The sequence below is a fragment of the Tetrahymena thermophila genome, assembly GCF_000189635.1.
Source record: "Tetrahymena thermophila SB210 genomic scaffold scf_8254645, whole genome shotgun sequence".
Classification (NCBI taxonomy): domain Eukaryota; phylum Ciliophora; class Oligohymenophorea; order Hymenostomatida; family Tetrahymenidae; genus Tetrahymena; species Tetrahymena thermophila.
In genome coordinates, this window is record NW_002476413.1 from 126,412 (window position 1) to 153,445 (window position 27,034).

Below are 27,034 nucleotides of genomic sequence, written 5' to 3' on the forward strand. Positions count from 1 at the left end.
ACAGCTTTATAGCAAGTTAAATATATTTAACGAGCGAACATATCGTTCAAAGCAATTTCCATACTCTACATTTAATTTAAACAGAAGCTTTTATTTTTTTAATTATTTTATTACTTTGTGTGAAAGATGTTCTTTCTTTATCTATAAAACTTTTTGGTATGTATTTAGATAAATTGTTTGAAGCAATACTAAATAATAACAAAAAAATAAATTTGTGTGTTTATGTGAATGTATGTATCTTATTGCTTATTAATTTATTTAAAACTTTTCTATCAAATAGAAATTTCTTATAAAGGCAATTTTATTATTCAATTACTTAAATAAATAAATAAATAAATAAATAAATAAATAAATAATCTATAATTAATTAATTAATGAATAGAACTCAAAAATTAAAAAATTTTGTAAAAAAATAAAAATTTGATGCAGTAAAATTATTTTAATTTTTTGTATTTTAATATATTTTTTATTTATTCATTGATAGTTTGATATGTAATTTAATTCTTATTCTATTAAAAACTGAGTCTGATGATTTAGTTTTAGCTTCGCTATTGAGGTCTTTAAAATACGAAACCAGATCCCTATTTACCAAGAGGTTACTTACAGTAATTATACACTCCCAAACCAATCTTTTATGCATGTGCAATTATATGGTGAATTAAGCTGTTCTAGATAGCTTTGAATTAAAGTAGGATTTTCTAATATTTTTAAATCATCGATCATATGTTTTTCCTTTTTTACTCCTTTTTTGATCATGTCAATAAGTTCTTTTATTATATTTTGATTAGATATTAGATGAGTCTATAATTCGAGAGAGAGAAGTAATTTTTCTTTTCTGATTGAAATTTCATGAATCGATTCATCAAAACCTTCTTTCTTTAGCAAAAACTAAGTAATAGCTTAGCAAATCTATTCTATCAAAAAGACTTGTAAATTCTACTCGTTAACTAAAGCTTTGATATGCCTCCTAATGATTTGTATTTCAGGATAGAAAATCAAATTCTTAGTAAAGACAGATGCAAACCCTAATAATTATTCAGCCTTTTATATTTTTTTATTTTTAAAATGACAAAAATTATCTTAAAATATTTCAATGATGAAAAAAAGCAATATTAAACTTTTTTTTAATTTAAAACATAAATAATTTATGCTTTAAGCTAAATATTTTAGATAAAATAAAAAATTAAACTTTTGGTAAATAAAAAATACTCAAAAATAAATGCTTATTTATTCAAATAAATTGAATAAAATAATTAAACAATTTTACTTAAAGTTAAGCAAAAATTGGTATCTTTTATGTTATGTGGCTCTGCTAGATGGTTTGAAAGACTATTTTTTCTATTTCAGATTTAAATGATAGACATTCATGATCTTCTACTATTAAGTACCTATAAAATGTATTAGTTGATTTTTATAAAGATTAATAATTAATTAATTGTCTTTACCTCAAACTTTCGATCTTCTCTAATATTTTGAATATTAATATTTTAGGAATTTATTGCTTTTTGAGAGCATTATTAATCTAGTTTTTGAAGAAGTAGAAGTAAGTGTGTGTGAATTTATTTTTTCCAAAGACTGTATTGACTAATGATTAGAGTTCATTTACATTTCCAACAAAAGCATCTTCTAAGATTTGTATAGCACTTTCAGTATTTATCATTTTATCGTAAGTAAAATATTCACTCATAAAAGTGGAATTCTTTGCTTCTTCATATACCTTTTGTATTATTTATTTTAGTAAATCTCTTGTGCAAATCTATTCCATGAGAGTCTGAGGTAGAATTTTATGCTTTTTACAAAAATAAGTTTAATGAATTAATAAATATTTTAATTAATTTGGATATTCGTACTAGATTAATTCTATTTTTCATTTTATTTGTAAATTTAATATTAAATTTTTCTTTTTATGCAAAGCAAACCACACAAATTAAATTAAAATCATTCTGGATCAGAATTTTATTTTATATACCTTATTAAATTCTAACTTTTCTAAAATAGGTGCGAAGTTGGCGTTTGTTTAGAGCAGACTAACTGTCTTGTAGTAAATCATGTCATTTATTTTAAAGAATATCTAAGAGTTGCCGTCTTTTCCACAAGAATTTTCCAAAAAGCGGTTTAGATAAAATGTAAAAATTTCTCCTGACATCCCATAAGCATGTAAATATTGCTTTAACTCAGAATGATGAGAGTCAAGTTCATTACTTACTAAAGATAGTATTTCTCTAATATAAAGTTCATTATTTTTGAAGAATTCTGATTGTTTGCTTTACTTAGGGCTAGATTGAACTGATTTACTCTTCATTTCACTGGTAAGTGATAAAGTAGAAGTATTTGGACTTGATGCTCTAGAGTTAGTAGAAGCACCATATTAGGAAAGAGAGTCAGAAAAATTTGATATTTTGCTTACCTTTGTAATTATCCTAGAGCTATCTGAAAAAACTAGCGGCTAAGTTCCAAAAGACTTCGCACTGCTCGGTGAAAATGCTTAAGAATTATTTAATAATTTCTCATTATTATTATTATTACTTCCAATCACTTTTGATACAATAATGCTTTTATTTATTTATCGAGGAGATGGAGAGTAGTTGGCATAAAACTATTCTTTAGATATTTCTATTTTCTAGTGAGTAGTTCCATATTTTGAAGGCTTCTGCATCTTTTAAAATCCATTCTAATTTTTAATAGTTTCTAAATTTAAATCTGGAATCTACTTAGATTTGTAAAACTGAGAAGAAGAAGACTTCATTGCTTTTATTTAATTATTAAATTCTTATAAGAAATTATAAATTTTCAGAATAAGATTAATAAATTTTTTTGTGTTTTCTGTTTTTAATGGTTAAAATTAAAAAGGATATTAAATTTCATTATTAATTAAAAAAATATGTTTTCTTTTCATAAACTAATAACACAAAATAAATTGCGTGTTAAAATTAAGATTTTTGTAAAGCATGAAACCAATGAAAAGACTCTTAATTTTTTTTTTTTCATAATTATCTATTGTTTTTCCAATTAAATCCCTACAACCTAAAAGAATTCAATTGTGAAATAGTTTCATTCATATTTTTTTTTCTTTTAAAATTGCAAAATTTCTCCAAATATTTAAAAATAGCTTTTAAATAAACGTGAAATAAATTTTATAATACTTTTTCTATTAAGAAAAAGGAAGTAGTTAAAGATCTTTTTTGGAGTTTATAAGGAGGAATAAATTAGTAAATATTACTTTTTATTCTATTTTATTCTAAGGAAATGTTTGATAATAAGATAATTAGTGTTGGAAATAGCTATTAAAAGTAAGATAACATATTTAATATAGACAGTTTATCTCAAAAAAGACTATTTATTTATTTTTTTTTGGGGTTATAATGAAATTATATATGAAAAAGTCTTTTGATACTTTTAAATATTAGTTGTTAATTTATATATAAATAGATAAATTTCTCTCGAATGGTTGTATTTCTTTTTTATTAAATTTGAATGATAATTTAGCGATACAAATTTTATAAATAATCAAACATATTTTTTAATAAAATTTTTAGTAAAGAAGAAATGATAAGTATAAATTTTAATAACAGCATAATAGCTGGAATAGTTAATACAATAAAGAGCATCTTTAACATTTTACTGAGTTGGTCGATATTTATATTAGCACTTAGATTAATAGTAACTCAATATAAAGCAAAAAACTCTTTATTTAGGAGTATTTTTAGCAAAATTGAAATCAATATAATAAAATTCTATTCAGATTATAAACAAAAAACTTTTAGCAAATAGTCTTGCCAAAGTAGCAATCATGCAATAGAAAATAGGTTTAATTAAATAAAAGATACCCTAAATTTTAACTTATGCTCCTAGTCAGATCTAGTAAAAATAATCAAAGATATTTAATAATTGAAAACTCGACATCTGAATAAGCAAAAGTGTTCACTTTATTATGATAAAATGATGTTTAAGACTATTTTGTAAGAGCAAGAAAATGGACAATATCATCAATTATTTAGCGAATTCGAATATTTAAATGAGATTCTAGATAAAGAACAAATTATATTAAATATCTAGCATCTTGAAATTGATTATTTGTTTGATGAGAGATTAGAAACATATTATACTTTTCAGAATAACTATGATTAATTTGTAAAAACAGACAATAACAATTAATAATATTAAATATAATAGCAATAAATATAATAAATATCTGCAGAAGATGAGTAGACTTAAAATGAGCAAAAGGAAAAGTTAACTAAACACAAATTACCAGCAATTTACATTCACTAATAGCTTTTTGTGCAATTTATATAACTTTATAATTATAACTTTTAGGCATTTGAATTTGAAAAAAGCTCTAACTTAAAATACACACAAGCATTAATGGTATAAAATCAATCCTATATAATAAATTCTAATAATCTTAATTTGTAAATGCCAGATAATATTTTAATTTTTAATTCATAAAATGAATTTTAAAATTACACTAGATCATTTCTAACTCTAATACTTTATATAAAAATCTTCAATTAAAACATACACCCTTACATAAACTACCTCAAAGAATACACTCTAATGGATATACTCTTAGAAGACTGAATAAATCACAATCTTTTTGAAATCATTGCTCATGTAACTAACCAAAAAAAATATAAAAAAACTTTTACTATAAAAGTTAGCTTATTCAATCAATAAATCTTTCTACTTCTATACATAATATTAAATAATTTAAATTATCTAATACTAATCTATTGTAAAAAACATATAAATTTTTATATAAATTTATTAACTTTAGAGTTTTTCAAACTAAATTATTCAAAACAATTATTTTAATTTAAATCAAGAAATTTAAAATTTTATCTATTTATTTTGTCCTTCTTTAAATGATATTTAACTAATAAATAAATCAACCATATCAGTTTTCTACTCTGAAGAATGATTTTTCTTAAAATTATATTTTTAATTTAAATGTTTCTAAAATAATATAAAAACAAAAAACAAAAATCAAATTAAGAAAATACTTTGAATATTAATCTGCAAATGTATGTAAATATGTATGAATGACTGAGCTTTAAAAATAATTGTTGGTTGATTTAGAATTATTTGATAATTATTAAAATTACTTATAATTTGATTGAATATTATTTGTGTAAAGGTAAACATTAGAAGGTAAATTGAATAAGGTATAATTTAAAGAGTAAATAAAAATGGAACTTAAGAATTTGGCTTTAAAAATGCCTCAGTAAAGCGAAGAATTTTTACGTCTATCTGATGTAATCGACATAAGATGGTACCATATTGTTTTACTTGAAATTGTTATGCTGAGTCCTACAGTTATCATCTTACTCTCTAATTTCTATAATTTAAATATTTTGGTCACTTTGTTAATCTAGCTGGGTGTAGTTTTGATTGGTCTTCCTTGGCTAGCAATGAAAATACTTAACTGTCCTTTAATTTATTTTCTTTATAATGAGCTAGAGCATGTTACAAAGCAAATTCATAATGGATTCATCTTTTTTCTTTCTATTTTTTTCAGCATTATCCTTGGATATCTCTTCCTATCTCAAAATTACTAAAAGCTTCTCAAAGTCCAAAATGACAAAAGTGAGTTATTTATAATGACTTCGTGTATGGTTTACAGTTTAGTGAACCCCATTTTTGAGGAATGGTTTTGGAGAATATTTGTGAGAAAGATATGGAATAGACAAGAAAGAGAATACAAAAATTTATATATTTCTCTGCATTATGCTGCAGCATATGGAGTTTTGATTTATTCATTATCATCATCACAAATTATTACTTATTGTTTAACTTTGTTTTTCTTCTTAGCTAATGAAGTTTTTTAAATTATTGGTGAAAAAAGCGGTATAATTAGCTCTATGTTAGCTTAAATGGGTATGCATATAGCAGTTTCTATTATTATGATAGATATTATAAATAGAAAAAAGTGAATAATCATTCAAATCTAATTAAAACAAACTATTTAATTTTGATTTTTCGGTAATGGAATGTATTGATTGATACTTATAAGGGTAAAAAATTCAATATTTTCAAATCTATAATTAGACCTAAATGAATGAATGACCTTTTATTTTATTATAAATATTAAAGTAAATTAGGAAGCAATTTTTTGAGTATCTTTATTTACATTTATATGGTAATGACTGTATTCAGATGGTGTATTATTTCATTTGTCATCATAATTAAGAATTAAATAAATTTCTATAAATTACTTACTATTCATTCATTTTTTTCTTCTTTTAATAAATCATTCTGATTATTAAATATTTTTGTATTTAATCATTTTTTTAGATATTCTTTTTTGAATTGACTTTGTTTATTATTTAAGTGACTTAAAGTTTATAAAATTAAGTTACTAGGATTTAATTATGACTCTATTTTTCTAATAATCAAAAATAAATTCAATAGCCAATAAATATGATTAAAGATTAATAGAATTGATTCTTCTATTTTTTAGCTTTATTGGCAAAAAAGATTTTATCTAAGCATGATTTTAAATTGTAAGTATAAATGGGTAATTTTTTTATGGTTAAAATTATTTTTTCTTTTCTTAAAATAAATCAAATTTTATATAATGATAAATCTTGATATCATTCAAGGAAGCACAAATAAATATAATTCAATAAATATCTTTAAATAATTATAAAAAAAATTAGCTTTATAAGAACACATGATAAAACTTTAGCTAATTTTTTTAATAAATTCTATAATTTAAATTTAAAGCAGAAAATAGAATATTAAATGATATTCTAATTAGTTCATTTGAAAAGCATTTCACACAAATAATCAAAAAACATAAAAATAAAAATATTTATAACAATTGCAAAGCTTGTTTAAACTTGTTAAAAATTTAAAAATTTTATCTTTTTGTTTTAAAATGTTTTTAGTAAAAAAATATAATCAGCTTTTTATCTTTAAAGAGGAAAACATCGTGTTCGTTCTGATAAAATATTATGGTTTTTATATTTAAATTGATTTAAAAATTTTTTTATTTACTGACAATTTTACTATTTTAAAAATCCTTTTCATGAAAATAAAAGTTTAGTTTATTTTAATTTATTCTATTACTTGCATGTGCTGTTTGTTTTATAATTAATTCTGTTGGAAGATAGATATTTCAAATAAATAATTATCTTTAGATTTTTGATATAAATTGTATATATTTTCTGAATAATTAATTGACATAAATAAAGTAGATTCATATCATTCATTTTTAAAATTAATATTTGAAAAAAGACAAATTCAGTATTCATATTTAAGCAAATGAACGCTACCTAGATTTTAGATGCCACTACTTAATCAGCTCAGTTTAATTTGGGCAAATGCAGAGTAGAAATACAATTTAAATGATATTAATCATCAATTTTTATTTAATATCATAATATGAACCTATTTATTTCTAATAAAGTCCAAGCATATTATTGCGCATCCTTGCACTACAAGAAATTTATTTTATGCCAGTACTTGCTCATTAAAGGGGCAAAATAAGGTAAATTTAATTCTTTTTACTATCTGTTTGTTTGTTTGATTATTTACTTCATTTATCAATTAGACCCATTTGATTGAATTCAAAGAAGACGAAAATAAGATATATAATTTAGAGTCATATGAAAACGAAGGTATTATTAGATAAGTAGTACCAGATTCGCGTAATGAAGAAAGATTTTACACCATTTACTCTACATGTAAGTATTTAGTTAGACAATAATTATTATAAAATACCATTTGTAAATTAATTTAATTATTATTTAAATCAAATAAATTAGTTGATTAAGCAGGAAACGAAAAAACTGGATTTAATTTAAAGGGCTCGTCAGTAAAAGGAAGCGGAGAGGATATTAATAGCGTTTAGTAACCTATATTTAGCTAAAATTTTGATACATATATTCATAGGTAAAATAACGATTTGAAAAATACCGTCTTTATCTTACTTATTTTTTTATAGCTTAGTTAATAGACTTAAAGATTAAAATAAATTGTATTTTGGTGAAACTCATCATTTAAATGTTTTTGATATTTAGAAGTAATAAGTCTCTCTTAAGTTAAATGAAGGTGAATCTGGTTCTAATCTTTGTGATGTAGACCCTCACCACAACGATTATGTTGCAAGTGCTTAAAACAATGGATCAATTTTAATTCATGATATAAGAACTTAAAAGTAAATAAATATTGGTTTTATTATTATAAAATATTTATTATAAGGTATTTTTATATAAAATAGGCCTGAATATGTAATAAAAAATGCACATAGATTAAGAGTTCATGATCTTGACTTTAACCCTCTTAAATTATATTACTTCTAAAGTGTTGGCGAAGATAACACTATTAAATTCTGGGAGTTAAGAAAACCTAACTTACCTATGAAAGTTATTGATAAATTAAACAATATGTAATTATATACATTGAATTAATATCTAAAATAAATAGTTTTAATTTAACTCATTTAATTTATTCCAATAAATAGTCCTCTTTCATGCAAGTATAACAAAGTCCACGACTAACTTTTGATAACTGCCTGTAAAATAAACTTTTAATTTACAAATCTTAGTTTAAATTTATTATTTAATTTAATTTAAGTTAATGATGGAACTCTTGGACTTTACAGAGTTATGTCAATGAGCTCATATCCTGACTAAACTGCTTAAAAGTAAAAATAAATTCAAAGTTTTTTCTTTACTTTTTATGATATATTCTCTAGAAAAAAATGTTTATTCACAAAAGACTAAAAAAGTTTAATTTTATAAAATTTAGATTTTTAAATTAGTTTGTTTTAATTAATAATTTTGATATTTTTATAATTAAATTTTAATTTATTCAATAATTGTAAATTAATTAGGGAGCCTGATGGACTTATTAAAACATATGATCAACATGAAAATACAGTATACAGTGTTTCATGGTCCAATCTATCCTCTTGGATATTTGCTTCAATTTCCTACTAAGGAGATATTGTAGTTAATATGGTGCCTAGTAGTATTAAGCATAGAATTTTGTATTGAATTTATTATTTAAAACTTAAAAAGTTAAAACTTCAAAAAATAAATGAATGAATGTATTAATTATTTTATTTGTAATTAAATGTTTAATCTTTATAAATATTTTAAGACTGATTAGTCAATTATTCACCAAATAATAATTTTTATTAAAAATTATATCAATTTTCAATAAATATTTAATATTTATTTTTATATATTTAATTTATCATTTTTTAATTATTTAAAATGTGTTACATAAACCTAAACTTTTTTTATTTTTTTTCAATTTCTTACTAAGGAGATATTGTAGTTAATATGGTGCTTAGTAGTATTAAGCATAGATTTTTGTATTGGAATTATTATTTAAAACTTAAAAAGTTAAATTTTCAAAAAATGAATGAATGTATTCATTATTTTATTTGCAATTAAATGTTAAATCTTTTTAAATATTTTAAGACCAACTAGCCAATCATTTACCACATAATAATTTTTATAAAAAATTATATAAATTTTCAATAAATATTTAATATTTATTTTTATATATTTAATTTATCTTTAATTATATAAAATTTGTTACATAAACCTAAACTTTTTTTTCTTTTTTTTTAGAATAATTTTTGAAATGAATACTAAATTCATTATTTTTTTAGGATTCTAAATTCTATTTTCACTGCTTCATCTTTCTGTAATCATCAGAAGTATTGCTTTCTCTACTTTGTCCTTTATTTTTATATCTTCTGTATTGATAGATACCTCCACAAACTTTCAAAACAATGATTGCTACTAAGTACAGATAGTAGTACCAAGGCTATTTATTTAAAAAAAGAATTATTTGAATTTTACTTTCATTTTAATAAATAATTACGAAAGTCCAATCACCATTTTTAATTTGTTAAGAAACTGTGAGCTCATTTGGAAATCCACCTATATATTTAGTTTTATTAAAATTGATTTGGATTTTGTTTTAAAAATAAATTCTAACCTGGATAAAGAGAAATTCCTCTTACTATCATATATGCTCCGACCAAAGAAGAGGCTAAAATCAAGATATAACTAATAATTTAATTTAATAATAAATAAATTGTTTTCATTTACACAAAAATGAATTAATTATTTTACCTTTTAATATAAACGCATAAGCAGCCAAAAATGAATGAACACAATCCTACTTCTAACCATAATACAAGCTAGTGTTATAATTATTAGATGTTTATAATATATGCATAGATTTATAATTATTTAATGATTTGTCTCTTTAATTTTAAGTTGGTTACTTTATTTGAACTAGCAAAGTGGAATGCGTTAAAAATAATAAAAGCTAAAAATGTTCCTGCAAGAGCTCCAAGACAGAAGAGTCCAGCCTTTTCAACTTTAAATGCAAGAATAGCACCTACTATACCTACGAGAACGCTAACAATAATTGCAGTCCAATTTAAGCCAGTTGATGAATCTGGCTTCATAAGTGCTTCAAATATGAACTTTTATTTTTATTTAAAATGAAATATTTATTATCAATTTGAAATTATAAAAAATATCTATTACAAAGGACAACAAAAATCCTAATGTGAACCCGGTCAGAAATAGAGTTAACTTAATTAACTTAAGACCAAAGAAGCATAAGAAAAAGCCTACAACTATTAAAAATATTGTTCCTACCCATTTATTATCATTCATGAAATTCCATATGCTAGATAAATCTATAGAAGGGCAACCTTTAACAAAATATAAATTTTAACAAAATAATAACAGCTAAAATTAAATTTAACCTGCTTTTGAAGAAATACTTAAGGTATAAACTCCATTTTGTATTTCTAAACTTTAGGTATTATAAGTATTGATAGAATCATCACATAAAACTTTCAAAACAAATTGCTATTGAACATTATTCACTTGCTACCCACCTTGAAATTTAACGATTATACCTTTAGAATGATTATCATCATCTATTAATTATTAAATTGTTTTTAATGATAATCCTAATTATAGAGAATCTCTATCATTTTAAGATCAAATATTTTGCCATAATTAATTGTTTAATTAAATATTTACCTATAAAATCAAATTCAGAGGTGTTAAATTCATCACTTCCTGTCAAATAAGAGCATCCCTACTAAACATAGAAGGTTGCGTATGTTTTGCTTTAACTACATTATTGAGAACTTAAATAGTTATCATTGCAGATACTCCAGTAAATAGTACCTTTGCTACTACCATCTTAATATTAGTTTGGTCTATCATTAAAAGAAAATTAAAATTTGTTTTATTGATAAATTTTACTATGAGTTTTAAAGCGGAGAGAAATCATATAAAGATCCTTCATTAAGTTTAGTGCATGATGAGGCTAAAGTGATTTATAATAAAATCAAAATACTTAATGAAATAATGAAATATTTTCTGGTTTGCATTTATTAATTTGTTTGTTTGTATAATACACTAACTAACTAACTTCTATAGTATTTACTTTAATTAAATTCATTATGTACCAAATAAATATATAAATGTATATATATGTATGGTATCTAAATCAATCTAAAAGTGAACACTATTGATATGCTAAATAATTAAATAATCAATTATAATATTTTTTGATTATCAAATTTTACTTATTTTTAATTACTATTTGTTAAATTCTAACTTATTAAAAATAATACTCTTTAAGTATTTAATGTTTCGAAATCTTTATTGAAATAATTTGATATTAAATTCATAACAAAATTATTTAATATATTACAATAATTAGAATTACAAGAAAGCTAAATAAAATAAATAAGCAAAATTACTTTAAAATAAAATAAATATAATTAAATTTTCTTTAAATATTGATAATAATTATATAAGTTAGCAATTTATTCATATCAAAATAAAAATTTTATTCTTAATAATAGGGAAAAAATCAAATTTTAAGTTTTAATTGGAATATAAAATCAACAATTGGTAAATTATTTAATTTAAAATCTTTAAAGAATATTATTATTTCAAAATAAGAATAGCCTGACTAATTTCCTTTAATTTGATGTGAGAGGGTTTTAATATGATTTTGTATTTACTAAATAAAATACTAAAAATTTTATGTAACTTTATATTTTTTAAATTTTAATTATATAATTTTTATAAAATAAACCCAGGAAGAGAGATTTAACACTTTTAAAATAAGATATATATCCAGTGGAAGTGGATGTTAGGTCAAATAATTTTTATTTTTATGATTCAGCTTTTAATTTACTGCTAATTTATATTTCAGTATTTGGAGAAAAGAAAAAATGGTACATTTTCGGCTCCCAAGTAATTAGTAAATCATAGATATAAAAAATACTTTTATAACTTATATTTTTATATTTATCTTTAAAGTTCTAAGATAAATCACATAAAATAATACCATGTGAGAATATGAATAATTTTTATTTATAAATAATTTTGATAAGTTAAATAAAACTAAATGTAATTATCAAAAAATAAAAATTATAATTTGCTAATTATAAATATTGATTTTATTTTAAATACTTTATAAAAATTAAACCAATAGACAAACAACTTTGTTTGATAAAATCTCTAATAAATTATTTCTAAATTAATATTAAAGTTTGTTTTAATAATTTTTATTATTCAGTAAGCAAATAAAAATAAGTTCATTAGTTGTTTATCCATAAGATGAATAATTAATTAATTATACCATTAAAAAATAAATACTTTTTAATTTATCTCAATAAATGTCAATCTTAGCAGATTTGATAAACTATTTAGATTATTTAATTAAAAAGATTTATTATAATTGTGATTAAAAAATTTAAGCATTTTGAATTATCTTTTCCTTTATTATAAATAAAAAACTATTGAGATTTTTAATTTGAAGTAGATTCATTAATTTTGCTTGCTTTCTTGTTGGAGAAAAAATAAATTAATTCTTCTACAAATTGAAATATTTATTTGTTAAAATTGAATGACAAATAAAAATAAATTATTCTTCATTTTTATTTTTTCTTTTCTTTGTTATTCTGAAAGATAATTAGATAAATAAATAAATACTTAGTTATTAGAAAATGAAAATCAATCTTTTAAAAATCTGATTTTCAAAAAAAGAGGTGAAATGTTTTGAATGATTTATATAGAAATAAACTATTAAGATAATCTCTTTGGGAAAATACGAATAGAAAAAAGATATTTACTATATTTATTATTTGGATATTTAATAAAATTAAACTAATTTGAAGAAATGTATTTTTCAGTGTAAATGATTGTTTTTTGATTGAACAACTGTTTAAATAAATTCGGGCTGTTTTTTAAAGCAAAAAGGAAAATTGATGGAAGTTTGATTTTTAAAGAAATATTTCGAAAGAAAAAATATAGAAAAAGAAGCTAATTAATGTTATTTAGCTGAAGATTAATTCATGTGTAAGCAGATATACATTTACTTAATAGATCAAATAGATCAAAAATTTAATTTATCCTTCAGATTATTTATTTTTCTAAGTGCTCGATTGAGCTTTTTAGGGTAGCAAATCTAATCTATTCAGCTTTTTTATACTTTGAAAAGCTATTTTACAATATTTTTGAGTGTGTTTGTTTGTTTAATGTATGATTGATTGATTGATTGATAGCTAGTGCTTGAATGAATTTTTTTTAATTAATAACTATTTATTTATTTATAATTGATATTTATTTAATTATAAACAAAAGTAAAGCAAAAATTTATTATTTATTTCTTTTAAAAAGTAAAAATGAATTTGAATTAAAATTCTGATATAATGAACAGCGGCTCTGTGAAAAAACAGATGTAGAAAGTAAAAAAAATAAATGGATTTACCCAAAAAATAAATATCCAATAAATTCTGTCATATGTCGTGCTGGCATGTCTCTTTTTTGTGTTCACATTTTGCATTTTACCCACTCTTTCTTTAGCTGTTTAGGTAAGTTTTTAAGTTCTTTCTTAATTAACAAAGTGAATAATCTAATTATCTACAAGACTATTACGTATTGTTTATTAACTAAGTTTTAAAAAATTTAATATCAAATAATTAATTTATTATTTGACCTTAATATGCCTTTTTTCATTACTTGCTTTGACTGCTATCCATTAAAAAGATATTGATTGCTCTTCATACACTCGAATTAAAGTTTTAATTTAATTAATATTTAGATTATTTCAGGAATTCTATATTATGGATCATTTGTAATCATGTTTATTTTAGGATATATCTGCACAGACTTTGATCCTACTGACTAAAATGTTATAAAAGAAAAGACTGCAAGACTCAATAAGTAATTAATTACTATTCTATTAATTTATTTCTCGTCTTTAAATAACTAATTAGATTAATTTAATTTTAGAAAATTCAAGTTTATTTATTAATATTTTTCTTGCAAATTTATTTGATAGCTCTCAAATTATTTATTTATCAAATATTCTTTTAAATATACTGCAAAAATAATCTTATTAGTATATTAACTAACTTTTTTTCTTTGTATAAAGCATTGACTATGATGTTTCCGCTTTAGATTTTTATTGTGTTAACTGCAACACACATGTTTCTAGTAATAGCAAACACTGCAAAGCTTGTAATAGGTAGATAAATTGCTTTAAAATATTTCCATATTTCAAAAAAATTTAAAAAAATAAAGAGTTAGAACTATTTGTTTTTTATTCAGCTAATTAAAGCAATATAAAATAATATATATTTATTGATTTACGCATATATAATTCTATTTGTTTATAAAAGATGCGTAGAAAATTTTGATCATCACTGCAAGTGGCTAAATAATTGTGTTGGATAAGTTAATTACTCCCTTTTCTTTAAGCTTATAACAAGTGTGCTAATTCATATCATAATCTTCACTGTATTTGCTTGCATTTCTTTATTCATATATTATTTTGGAAATGATGATGATAATTAAATTTAAGCAGAACTCTTCTTTTTATTTTCAAATGATTCCTATATAACTGTGAATATATTTGAAATTTTGTTATGGATCTTTGTAGTTGTAGGAATATTAGTTGGATTTTTTGATGGCAATTTAGTTTTTTTCCATATTTACCTCCAAAAAATGAATCTATCTACTTATTAATACATATTATCCTCTCGTGAAAAGGTAATTTAAATATTTAGAAAGCGAAAACATATATTTATTTTGATAAAATTTTGTTAAAATAAAATGGTTTACAATTATATATTAACAAATATTTAACTTTTAATAGAAATAAATGGAGGAAAACAGAAAGAAAGACCTTTTAGAATTGAGATAAAGAGAGAAAGAAGAGTAAAAAAAGCTTAAAGAAGAAAAGAAATAAAAGGATTAGTTAAACTAAAATAATAATTTACCTATTTAATAAACACAAACAAATAATAATAATTAAAAAAATTTACAATCAGCAAACCAAAAATAAGTTACTCAATCATCTTACATTTATACTCCATAGTACAACACTAACAATAACAATAACAGTATTAACTTCTAGAATTAAAACTAAAATATTAATGTTAACGAAGATAAAAATCTAAATGCTGCAGTAAGTAGATAAGACAGTATGGAAACTCATTCTTAGAGAACAAATCCATTTGAATTTGCAGATTAAAAAAGAGGATTTAACCTCAAAGGAAATACTATTAACTCATAATTCAGCTAAAAAAAGCTAAATAAATAAGGATTTTGGTAAGCATTTTATTATTTATTGCTTATAATTTAAATATTATTTGGCTAAAAGGGCTTAAATTTGTTGCTGCTTTAAATCTCAAAAAAATGAAGCTAAAATTGGAGCAATTGGATTAACAAAAATTGATGAGTAATCAGAATTTATGGAAGAAAAAGAAGATTAAAAAAATGAAAATTTTGCAATTATTGATGTAATTTAATTAATAAATCTTTGTTTTTATTAATTAACATTTTTATTAGGAAATGCATCAAAGGGGAATTTGTCAAACAGTAGATATCATGGATGACATATAAAAAATGAAAAATTAATATTCAGAAAGACAAATGCATTTTGAAATCAATAATAATGAATTGTATTTAAATAAAGCAGCTCATGTCCTTCAAAGTAATACAAAGATAGTTAACAAAAGCATTAACATTAATGAAAATGCCTTAAATAACGAAAATTAATACTAAATTAATAAAATATAATTGGAAAGAGTTGCTACTGAAGAGTTAAGCTTGAAGTAATTGCCTCAGGAAGAAGGTAATTAATCTAATCCTGACTTTGAAAATAATAGCAATAGCAGTACCACTAATAACAAGAATAAGAAATTTAACTTTAACAAAAAAAACAATTTAAAGCAATCTAAATCAGGTTTAGACATAATAAGTGTAAACTTAACTTAAAAATCTGATTCTCCTGATAAGCAAAGCAATACTAATAAAAATAGTACTGATAATTTAGCACAAAAAAAATAACATATGCCACCAAAAATACTTTACCTAAGATCTGCCTCTAAAAGCAGTATGAAAAGCAATTAGCAAAGCAGTAACGGTGAAGTTCATGAAATAAAAACTGAAGATAAACACAACTCAATACCTCCAAGCTAAATTCAGACATCAAATATAATAAATATGTAACCCATACAAATAAAATAAAACTAATAGTCGATAAATGAAATCAATTAATGAATCAATCACCTTCAAAAAATAAATAAACTATATTTTGTAATCATTTATTTTAATTCACTCATTATTAATAATAATAAATATATATTTATATATTGTTTAATTATAATTATCATTAATTCTTTTATTATTTATATTAAATAAATCTAATTATTTATTAATATAAAAAATTCATACTTTTTTATTGTTTTATTTATTTTAGTCATTTAAAAAAAAAATAAATTACAATTTATTCAACTATTAAGTAATTAAAAAGGAGTATTATTTGAATAAAAAAATTATAAATCTCAGTTTTTTATACATTTACTTTGAAAAAATGTTTAAATTTATTTATATTATTCAACTCAACTAAATCAAATTTATATTTGTATTAAAATATGTAAAAGTAAATTGTTAGAAAATTTATTTTAATTTGCAATTATGTTTTGAATAAATTACAAAATATTTAAATTTTGTTTTAAATTATTATTTGTGAAAATAAGTTTACAAGAAAATTTAAGAAGAGTTAAAACTTGCAATTTTATATAGAAAAAAATTGATATTATTAAAGTAATAAAACTATTATTATACATACAATTTTATATAAATCTATAATTAAAATTTTTAATATATGAAAGTAATAAATTAAATTTTATTGAGTAAAATGTAAAAACTCCTACCAGATAAATTATTTTGGTAAATATTGATTGAGTATATTTATTTATTCATTATCTAATTTTTGTAATTGAAGCAGCAGAGATGTTTGATTATTTTTGTTATGATTATTATGGTTGCTCGTTAGGAGCATTGAAAAACTAAGGAGGAATAACTAATTTTTACTTTTAAATAGTCAATTTTGCTTAACAAAAAAATGTTTTAATAGGAAGTATTAGGTCATTTGACATGCTAAATTCGTTATGTGTCATTTGTGGAGATAAATGAATCAAAGCTCTATCTTTTACTTATTCCATAAGTTCTAACGAATGTGTATAAGGAATTAATTTATCCATTTTTCCATGAATGAACAATATTGGACATTTAGAGTGTTTTATATAATCGATATTTCTAAATCTTTCAGCTACCAAGTATTAAATTAAGTTACCAGCTAGATGCTTAACTACATTCCTAATTGAAGTGTAAGGGCACATTAATATTAATCCACCTATTATTATTATTATTTAATTAAGAAAATATTCAATTTTATATCAAAAATATCTAAAAAAATCATATCAATTTAGCAAATATTTTATTTGAAATAAATTTATTTATTTATTAATATTTTAATTTAAAAACAAATAAAAAATAATTTATTTAGCTAATTTTGTTTTTTGGGTTTTTAAAAATAAATGAATGAAAGCATAAGTATACTCTTTTTGTTAAATATATTTTCTTTCAGATTTATCTATTTTTTTAAAATTCAACAACTAAAAATATATTTTTTCATTCATTCATTCATTTATTTATTTTCTCATTCATTTAATTTTGAGGAAGGTTAAAATTTTAATTTGATGTTGTTAGCTACTCGTTTGTTTGAATAAGATTTAGTATTAATTTTGAAATTTATGTATGATATTAATTTGATGGTGAAACAAACAATAATGTTAAATAGAAAATAAGAATTTGGTTTGTTTTTAAATAAAAAGTTAGTTATTTACCTATGTTTCTAGTACCTGCTAAATAGCATGCAGGTCCGCTACCAATTGATCTACCAAATATAATGATATTTTAGCTTTAAACTTTTAAATGAGTTCTAACGAATTCATAAATAGAATCAGCATCTTATAAGATTTAGTCTGAATTAGGACTACCTTTGTAAAGGCCGTAACCTGGATATTCAACAGCAAGGACATTAACTCTAATATATCTTCTTAAATTAGAAACAAAATCATAGCTATAGCCTAAATCCTCAGCATTTCCATGAAAATATATCAATAATTTATCACTGCCTTCGAAATAAGGCAAATAAAGACATGGAATGCTAGTAGAAGTCGCGTTTTTTAAAGTAGGTCCAAATTCAGCTGCCTTACGCAGTGGCGAGCTTATGTACATTTCTTTCATAGAACTATGTTTCTTGTTATTTCTAATTGGTGAATTTAAATGAATTACTCCTTCATCAAATTTTTATTTAGATTCTCTGGCCGTTTATGGAAATTGTTGATACTAAGGTTTGTTTTCTTACTCATTAAAATTATCACTAAAATATTAAAATTTTTTATTCGAATGTTAATGAGAAGGTGTAAACTCCTATATAATAGGTGATTGTTAATTCTATTGAGAGTCGCATAAAATATTTCTGTCTGTGAGAGTTTTATGAAATTGTTAGTTTGAGTTTTTTGATTCTCCTTAGATGCATGACAGAGAACGATTGGCATTTCTTTGATTCTATAAGACTTCAATCTCATTTTCTTTATCGATTAGGCCAGTCATACAAGAAGAAAAAGGGCCGCTTCTTTTTGCCTATATTTCGCTTTCATTGCATAAATTTTACTCTTTGTTTATATTTTACTAATGATAAATGGGGGTGTTAATAGCATGAGATTCTACCCAAATGATATTTCTCGATTCTTTCGTGTATGAACACTTTGGTGCAGGAAAAATGATACTATTTAATTCCATTTTGCTATTACCTAATATTTAGTTTGATTTTTAATTGTTTGATAAAAATTATGAAATTTTTCTAACTAAAATTTAAGTTCAGAATTTCAATAAAATCTATGTAAAATTTTTTCTATTCGTATTTTGATAAATATTAACATGAGTAGAATGAAATTATAAATTAAATGAGTTTATTAATCAAAAACTCTTCATCAATCACAAAGATAATTAAATATTTGATTGAACGACTAATTTGCCCTTGATGTTATTTTTCAAATCAAATCTAGAGCCATAATAATTTAACAACTACTTTATTTTACTAATTATTTTATTAGTTTTTACTTTATTATTTAGTTAATTAGTTAGTTAGTTAGCTAGTTAGTAAGTCTATATTTGAATTTAACTTTTTATGCAAAAAAAATAACAAATTAATAATTATTTGTATTTCTTTTTGTATTCATTCTCAAAAGCAATTAATTTTTTTCCTTTTAAAACTCATTTCCAAATTTACAATAAATAAATAAATACTTAGGTATTTTATTTGACCTAATATTTATTAATTAATTTTATATTTTTCATTAAAAATATTTATTTTTAAAATAATTTTTTTATTAGCTTTATTTTAATTAAAATATATTTTTAAATTATTAGAGCAAATAATGAGTTACTTTTTAATCTACAAAAGTAAAATATATTACTTTTCCCTAATATTTGCTAATTAATTTTATTTGAGAGTTATAAATTAAAATTTATTAATCTACTGTAAAATTAATATTTATAAATTATTTTTTATTTTATATTATTAATTAATTTTATAAGATAGTGAATAATTGATACATTAAAAATATTTATTATTTGCTTTATTAATATTTAAATATTTCTTTTTATATTTTTAAATTTTTAGAATAACTTTTAAATTTAACCTAAAAAGTAAAAATTTTGAAAATTATATTAAAATTCTACTTTTTTCATATTATAAATCTGTTTTTTTTAACAAAAATTATGATTTAACATAAAAAAATATTGTTATGAAAATTTTTAAATTATTTTACATTACTTAATATCTTTGTATTTATTATTCATGTATTTTCTTTTTGTATTTACTTTATAGAATTTTAAACTTGTTACAGCATTAAAAAAATTTTTAATAAGAATTAATTTCTATTAATAATTTAAAACGTCATTCTTAACACCTAATGCGTTAAAAATAGAGAAAATTTTAAGGACTAGAAAATGAACTACTAAATAAAAAGAAGTAGAAGGATAAAAAGAGAAAGACGAAATTAAAAGAATTAGGTTTGAGTAAGATTTTTAACTTTGAGAGGAAATTAATAATATTATTAATCGAAAGAGAGAGGAAAAAACTAAATCTTAACCATAAATTTTTGTCTAAATTGATATTAATTAATTTTCAAAAAATTACTTTGTTTGGTGATGAAAGTCTTTGCATAGTTCTAATATCAATTCATTAACACAAAATTTGAATCAATTACAATCATAAAAATTTGTTTGCATATTGTGCTAATATTTTTTTTATAATTTAACAGGAGTAAAGTTTTTATAAATCATTTACAATTTAAATTTCAGTATTTTTTACTTCAAAAACAAAGCAAATGTCTTCATTTCTTAATGATTAAATAGCAGAAATATTGTTTTTTTTCAATTAATTATTGATACTGATATATTTTTGCAAATAATTGAATTGGAGACGAGACTTTGATTGACTCACTCACTCATTCACTTATTATTTGATCATTGAAAGAATCGTTATTCATTCAATTTTTAAGTGTATGAGAGCAAATTAATAAATGAATTGATTACATGGAAAGATAGCAATTGTATGATTTTAATAAGAAATACTTATTTTATTTAAAGACACTACATGAAAAACTAATAATTAATTTTAAGATTACTATCAAAAATTAAGGAAATTTACTGTAATAAATAAAAAAACAAAGTAAATACAAACAAGTATCATAAATAGACATTCAATCTGAATTAACTACCCAAAGCGTTATATTTAAAAATCAAAACACCTGAATTATTAACCAATAATTTTGTAAGTTGAACCAATTAATGTCAAGCTAACCTTAAGGATAGTCATCTAACCTACAAAATAATGATGATGACATTTTGACTTTTTCATCAGGAAACAATCTGAATAATATGGTTTCAAGCAATACACTATCATAATAGATATCTTAGCAAGATAGTAATCAGCAGCAAAACGAAATTAAATAGAAAATAAAGAGGATACAATAAAATTGGTCAGATAAATGTAGTAGTTTAGAAGGTCTTGTTGAGCTATCAAGAAAGGCATCTAGGAATATTAATAACTACTTAGGATCCATAGAAAATGAGACTGAATAATTTTCTAAAAATTTATTAAAGAGCTCTAAATCTCTTGTTGGAGGGATAACTTGGAGCTAGGGAAAGGAGTTTGCAAAAATGACAATTTAGTTTGGAGGCGCAATACAGGAATTAGCAACAAAGAGTTTGGAGATATCACAGTTAAACTAATTAACTCTCAGTAAAAGTTTAGGAGAATATACAGAATAGATTTCTCAATAGAAGAAGCAAATGTAAGAAAAGTCCTAGCTAATTGTGAAGAACATTTCTTACATGTAAGAAAAATACGTTAAGTAATACGTGAAATATGTAAAATGCTGCAAAGAAGTAGAAAGTGCTATTTAAGAATAAAAGAATGCCTAAGAAGATATCCGTCTTTATTACAACGTAGCATATACAATGAAATAAGACATGAAAATAAAAGAACTTGCAAAAGAAGCAGAAAAAGAAGAGTAAAAAGTGTAGTAAGCTATTGAAGAAGGCAACTTTCAAATTGAAAATTTACCCAAGCTTATTTAGGAAAATTACAAATAGGTGAAAGAAATTTTCAAGTAAACTTTACACAAAATCATAGACTCTGTTGTTGCTATACATAGCTAACAAAACAACCTTTTTTAGACATTTAATTAGTACATTGTTGATAAAAAGCTGAATGATGATCTAATTGCTATAGTTGATGATGATTAAAAGGTAATCCAGGAGAGGCTATTTAAAAAGAGTAATTAGAATTTTTTTTTAATGTTAGTATTTTACGTAAGAATATTTATGCATGATAAAGTTGATCGAATGAATGAATGTATGAATATCTTTCTAAAAAATAAAAGTGATTATTTGTTCGAAAAGCAAATTTGTCGAATATTGATCATATATGATGAAAAATTTTGATAAAGAATAGATTACAACTAATTTGTGAAACAAAGGTGTTTTAACACGTCATTTAGTTTTATATAATATTATTTAAATGAATTTTACATCAGAATTCTTTCGAAATATTAAATTTATTACTCATTTATTTAATTATTAAATTTCCTTTTTTTTTATTAATTAGATCCTGATACTATCCCCCCAGGAGTCAACTTTATGCCAATCCAGTCAGCTCTTGCTCGTAAGGAAGATGTAATTAACATAATTACTTTCTTATTTACTATGGATTTATCTCAAATAACCATTTTCATTAACATTTTCCATCAAGAAACAATTTCCCTCTTCAAATTAATTAATTTTTTCTATTTTTACCTTATTCTTTTTGCAAGTTTATCTTATAAAGTTACTTACCAAATTTACTGTTTACATTTTTAAAAATCATTGCTTAATTTCAACAATTATTTTTTTGAATTTCCTTTAAATTCTTTATGAATAAACACAAAATAAAAATATTTTTTTATCAAAATGACTTTTATTTAGCTTTAATTTAAAATATTCAAAATTGAAGGATTTACAAATAAAATATTTTGATAAATCAAGAAAAGAAAATCCCTATTAATTAAATTCACTAATTATTCAAATAATTCAAAAAGGTAAATGAAAATTCAATTAGAGCTTATCCAGAAGCTGCCTTTTAGTATTTAGAAGTTTTTGAAGTAATGATGTAAGAAAGAAAAGATTTAATGAAGCAAGTTAAGGACTTCTTTGGAGATATGGTTGATTTATATGGAAATTTATATTCATAAATAGAAAATTAGAGCAAGGAAATCAAGAAAGTACTTACTGGTTCTAAAGGAGATTCTATTATTGATCTGCTATATGCTATCCTCCAGGATCTAATTGATTAATAGTAGAAGAACTTAGATCATATCAAAACTATTTTTAACTTGCTAAAAGCTAGCAATAAGACAATCACTTCATGTATCAGTGATTAACAATCTTAAAGTAATGGATTCTTTAATATGACAAAGAAGCTTTTTAATGATTTTGGAAAGGCTACCAACAAAAAAAAGTGGGTAGTTGATACTAGCTCGTTTTTAGGTATTTCTCTTGACACCTTAAATTAGCATGAGAAAAAGAGAATAGTTCTAATTAAAGAGCAAATCTAATAACTTTTAAAGCAAATTGGTTCTTTCTTAGAAAATAGCACAAAGCAATCCTAAGAGCAATAAAATGAGCTTAATTAGAAAAAGGAACACTTGGATGAAGAAATTTTACAAGTGTTTACTTCATATAGTAAGATTTTCGAAAACCCTGTGATAAATTAAGATGGAATAGTTTATGAATACTAAAAATAATTCAAAATATCAAGTTAGCTACAAAAATAATTAGATGAAATCAGCAACAAATAGTATATTTACAATTAAATTGACTAATTAACATCTTCCAATGTTTCTTCATAAGATAAAGAAACTACTCAAAACGGAGGAGACAACTCTCCTAAATCTAGCAAAGGAAGTTCTGATAGCTAAAATGTAACGAACAGCAATACAAAAGAAGGCAAGGATGATCTTACCAATAGCATGAATGCTAGCGTGAGTGGAAGCTCTAAAAAAGAAACAAAATTCACATTATTATTTGGGCTAACAGAAAATGAATAGCCTATTGATACCTTCAACTGCGCATTCTCTCATAAGATTTTACTGCAAGGCAAGATGTATATATTTGCAGATAGGATTGGTTTCCATTCTTACTTTAACAGTTAGTCATTTGTTGGAGACACAGCACTTTCTATTCCCTATATTGATATTATAAGAATCGATAAGAGAAAGAATGCTCTCATTTTCGACAACAGTATTGCTGTTATTACTTAAAGAGGTGAACTTTTCTTTACTTCATATGTCTAGAGAGATAATTGTTACAAGCTCATTACTTATCTCATGCAAGCAGTTAAAGAAGGAAGAACTAGTATGGTTCTTTCAGCCAAGAGAGTCCTCGAAAACAGTGGTGCTAGTAATGAGCAAATAGAAGAAAATAGAAAACTCTCTGATGTTTCTTCAAATGGTGGATAGTAAACTTAAAGCAGTCCTACTCAGTTCACAATAAATAAAGAAGTTGATGAGGTGTAAGAAATTGTTCTTAATAGCAACCAAAAAGTTATAGAACCAACAGAATTGTCTGCTAATGCTGGTACAATAGAATAATCTAACTTAGAAGAAAATTCTGTTGAAGATAAAAATGTTGCTGCTGTTGAAAGTAAAGTTACTTCCTAAAATGTTGAAAGAAAGTAAAGTAATACAGAAAAAGAAATATCAGAAGTGAATAAAGTAGCCTCTCTAGTTGAGCAACCACGCTCTGGAGTTGATAAAATACCCCCAGTTATTGAAAAAGAAATAAGTAATAATTTAAATAAGTCAGCAGCTTCTAATAGTAAAGCACCTTCTCTTAATGTAAGCGCTGCTAATTCTCCAAAAAGCCAAAAATCTGTCAGTAATTTTTCACAATAAATAGATCCTCTTTCTTCTGGGGTAATTAGAGATTTTACATCTCAATAAACTTTAGGATTGCCTATTGTATAATCAACAGTGATTGAGGATGATTCATGGATATAACAAAGAAAAAATATATTCAAGTAGCAGAGTATATTTGAAAAGGCATAAAATGTCTCTGAATTCGAAATAAAATTTCCTAATGCTACCCCAAGAGAAATTTTTAACATTTTATTTGGACTAAAACCTTACAAGCCATAACCTGAAGGAAGCTAAGAATTTCCTAATTTTAGATTTTACATTTTCTAAGAATTTTAGAAGGATACTGACATACAATTTCAAACTTTTAATCCTCCTCCTCCAGAATGGTACACCAACTTAGACTGCTCTGACAAAGATACAGTGAAGAGTTCTCCAGAAATTTCTAATTTGGAATTCAAAGTTGTTCACCCAGTTCGTGAGAAAATTCCCTTTGGTCCTAAAGTCAGTTACTGCTAAAATAAAGAAAAATATTTTTGGATAAGTGCTGAAGAATTTATTATTGAAAGAGAAATTTTCCTTAGCAAAATACCTTATTGCGATTATTTCACAATAAGATTCTAATACAACATAAGTTAAGTGTAGGATTAGACAAGGATCCTTATTAAACTATATGTTCATTTTATGAAGAGCACTACTTTTAAAGGGAGAATAGAAAATGGTTCATTATCTGAGAATACTGAAGTTATAAATACTGTTTTTACTCCTCAAGCTCAAATCGCTATTCAAAATTATTAAAAGTTTGAGAAAGTTTAACGTTTACAAAGATTAAAGTAAGAAGCTGAGTAGAATTCTTAATAATTAACATTTAAATAATCTCAAACATTAACTGCATCTTTTGGAGAATCATAACAAATGGATTTTATAGAAAGATAAAACTCTTAATTAATTTAAAATTAGTAAAAAATAGAAGAAAGAAGAAAACGCTTTAAAGAACAGAGTCTTTTTACAAATGCTGAGAAAACATCTGACTTTGAATTGCTAGTGCCTGAAGCTCATCCAAGAGAGATTTTTAACTTGATCTTCTTTGATAGCAAATACAAACCAGAAAACAGTGATAAAACTTATCCTCATTATTTATATTACTTTATGGAAGAGTTTTAGAAGGATGTTGATATGCATTTCGGTAAATTTTCACCACCACCTCCAGAATGGTATGCAAATTTAGAATCTGTAGATTGTAATTCCGTCTTAAACAGTGAAGATTATTCCCTCCGTGAATATAAATATGTGCATCCAGTTAGAGAAAAAATACCTTTCGGACCAAAAGTGAGTCACTGCTAAAACAAAGAAAAATATTATTGGATAAGTGAAGATGAATTTATAATGGAAAAAGAAGTTTATTTAAGCAAAATTCCTTATTGCGATTACTTTACAGTTAGATTCTAATATTCATTCACTAAAAACGAAAATTAAGGTACAAAGATTATATGCAGAATTTATGTTAATTTTATGAAGAGCACCACTTTTAAGGGCAGAATAGAATCAGGTTCCCTTTCTGAAAACACTGATGTGTGGAAAAATGCTTTTTCACCTTAAATATTACAGGTAATGTAACAATATATCTAAAAAAATGGTGAAAAGAGAAAATAAATATAAGAGCAACTATTATAATCAATTAGATTATCAGCAGTACAAAGCTTAAAAAGCGAAGATTCATCTATATAAAATCAAAATACCAATAAAAAATCACCTCCAATTAAAAAAAGTAAAAGAGATATAATAATAGAATAACAAAATTAAATAACTTCATTATATAAACTTAATGAAGAGCGTTTCAAATCATTAAATAAAAGACTACACGACATGCAAGGTATAATAGATCATCAAAATAATCAATTTAAAAACATTCTAATTGTTATAATTATAATTTTGATAATCAATCTAATCCACCTATTTAAATGAAAAAAATTAACTAACTAAATATCAATAAATCCTTAAAAACTAATAAAATCTTTTGTCACTTCACTCATAAATATTATTAATTAGTAAAATTATTATCATCTATCCATCATTTTTAAAAAATAATCTCTTAATATCTTATCAGAAATTTATATATTTGCTTCATAACTATTTGTTACATATAAATAAATTTAAATAAATCTCTAAAAAATTTTTTTAAATTTAATCTTAAAAATGTTTGAT

The 27,034-nt window shown here is 22.6% G+C and overlaps 8 protein-coding genes across 8 annotated transcripts; 5 read left to right on the top strand and 3 right to left on the bottom strand. All coding sequences in view use genetic code 6, as the record gives it.

Annotated features, from left to right (window-relative positions):
- Positions 1 to 474: 474 nt before the first annotated feature.
- TTHERM_00129730 (hypothetical protein) lies at positions 475 to 2,746 on the bottom strand (the record flags this gene model as incomplete). Its single annotated transcript, XM_001016441.2, has 4 exons — positions 475 to 1,041; positions 1,268 to 1,388; positions 1,446 to 1,789; positions 1,970 to 2,746. 4 exons carry the CDS (start codon positions 2,744 to 2,746, stop codon positions 475 to 477), a joined length of 1,809 nt encoding a protein of 602 aa, XP_001016441.2.
- A 1,196-nt stretch (positions 2,747 to 3,942) lies between these two features.
- Positions 3,943 to 4,601, top strand: TTHERM_00129719 (hypothetical protein; the record flags this gene model as incomplete). The annotated part of the gene is made up of 2 exons (XM_001470744.2): positions 3,943 to 4,368; positions 4,473 to 4,601. 2 exons carry the CDS (start codon positions 3,943 to 3,945, stop codon positions 4,599 to 4,601), a joined length of 555 nt encoding a protein of 184 aa, XP_001470794.2.
- A 588-nt stretch (positions 4,602 to 5,189) lies between these two features.
- On the top strand, positions 5,190 to 5,933 carry TTHERM_00129720 (CAAX protease self-immunity protein; the record flags this gene model as incomplete). Its single annotated transcript, XM_001016440.1, has 1 exon — positions 5,190 to 5,933. The coding sequence occupies one exon, from the start codon at positions 5,190 to 5,192 to the stop codon at positions 5,931 to 5,933; it is 744 nt and encodes a 247-aa protein (XP_001016440.1).
- A 1,333-nt stretch (positions 5,934 to 7,266) lies between these two features.
- On the top strand, positions 7,267 to 9,002 carry TTHERM_00129710 (WD domain, G-beta repeat protein; the record flags this gene model as incomplete). Its single annotated transcript, XM_001016439.2, has 9 exons — positions 7,267 to 7,332; positions 7,412 to 7,492; positions 7,556 to 7,688; positions 7,770 to 7,896; positions 7,949 to 8,161; positions 8,225 to 8,392; positions 8,468 to 8,520; positions 8,581 to 8,650; positions 8,840 to 9,002. The coding sequence occupies 9 exons, from the start codon at positions 7,267 to 7,269 to the stop codon at positions 9,000 to 9,002; spliced, it is 1,074 nt and encodes a 357-aa protein (XP_001016439.2).
- Positions 9,003 to 9,645: 643 nt separating this feature from the next.
- Positions 9,646 to 11,383, bottom strand: TTHERM_00129700 (transmembrane protein, putative; the record flags this gene model as incomplete). Its single annotated transcript, XM_001016438.2, has 9 exons — positions 9,646 to 9,786; positions 9,844 to 9,902; positions 9,961 to 10,031; positions 10,098 to 10,165; positions 10,253 to 10,456; positions 10,521 to 10,690; positions 10,745 to 10,921; positions 11,028 to 11,209; positions 11,256 to 11,383. The coding sequence occupies 9 exons, from the start codon at positions 11,381 to 11,383 to the stop codon at positions 9,646 to 9,648; spliced, it is 1,200 nt and encodes a 399-aa protein (XP_001016438.2).
- A 2,310-nt stretch (positions 11,384 to 13,693) lies between these two features.
- On the top strand, positions 13,694 to 16,577 carry TTHERM_00129690 (DHHC zinc finger protein; the record flags this gene model as incomplete). The annotated part of the gene is made up of 7 exons (XM_001016437.2): positions 13,694 to 13,882; positions 14,113 to 14,234; positions 14,446 to 14,538; positions 14,693 to 15,062; positions 15,169 to 15,623; positions 15,676 to 15,814; positions 15,864 to 16,577. 7 exons carry the CDS (start codon positions 13,694 to 13,696, stop codon positions 16,575 to 16,577), a joined length of 2,082 nt encoding a protein of 693 aa, XP_001016437.2.
- Positions 16,578 to 17,278: 701 nt separating this feature from the next.
- Positions 17,279 to 19,169, bottom strand: TTHERM_00129680 (alpha/beta superfamily hydrolase; the record flags this gene model as incomplete). The annotated part of the gene is made up of 2 exons (XM_001016436.3): positions 17,279 to 17,715; positions 18,209 to 19,169. The coding sequence occupies 2 exons, from the start codon at positions 19,167 to 19,169 to the stop codon at positions 17,279 to 17,281; spliced, it is 1,398 nt and encodes a 465-aa protein (XP_001016436.1).
- Positions 19,170 to 21,224: 2,055 nt separating this feature from the next.
- TTHERM_00129660 (GRAM domain protein) lies at positions 21,225 to 26,794 on the top strand (the record flags this gene model as incomplete). Its single annotated transcript, XM_001016434.2, has 3 exons — positions 21,225 to 22,215; positions 22,546 to 22,613; positions 23,015 to 26,794. The coding sequence occupies 3 exons, from the start codon at positions 21,225 to 21,227 to the stop codon at positions 26,792 to 26,794; spliced, it is 4,839 nt and encodes a 1,612-aa protein (XP_001016434.2).
- Positions 26,795 to 27,034: the final 240 nt, after the last annotated feature.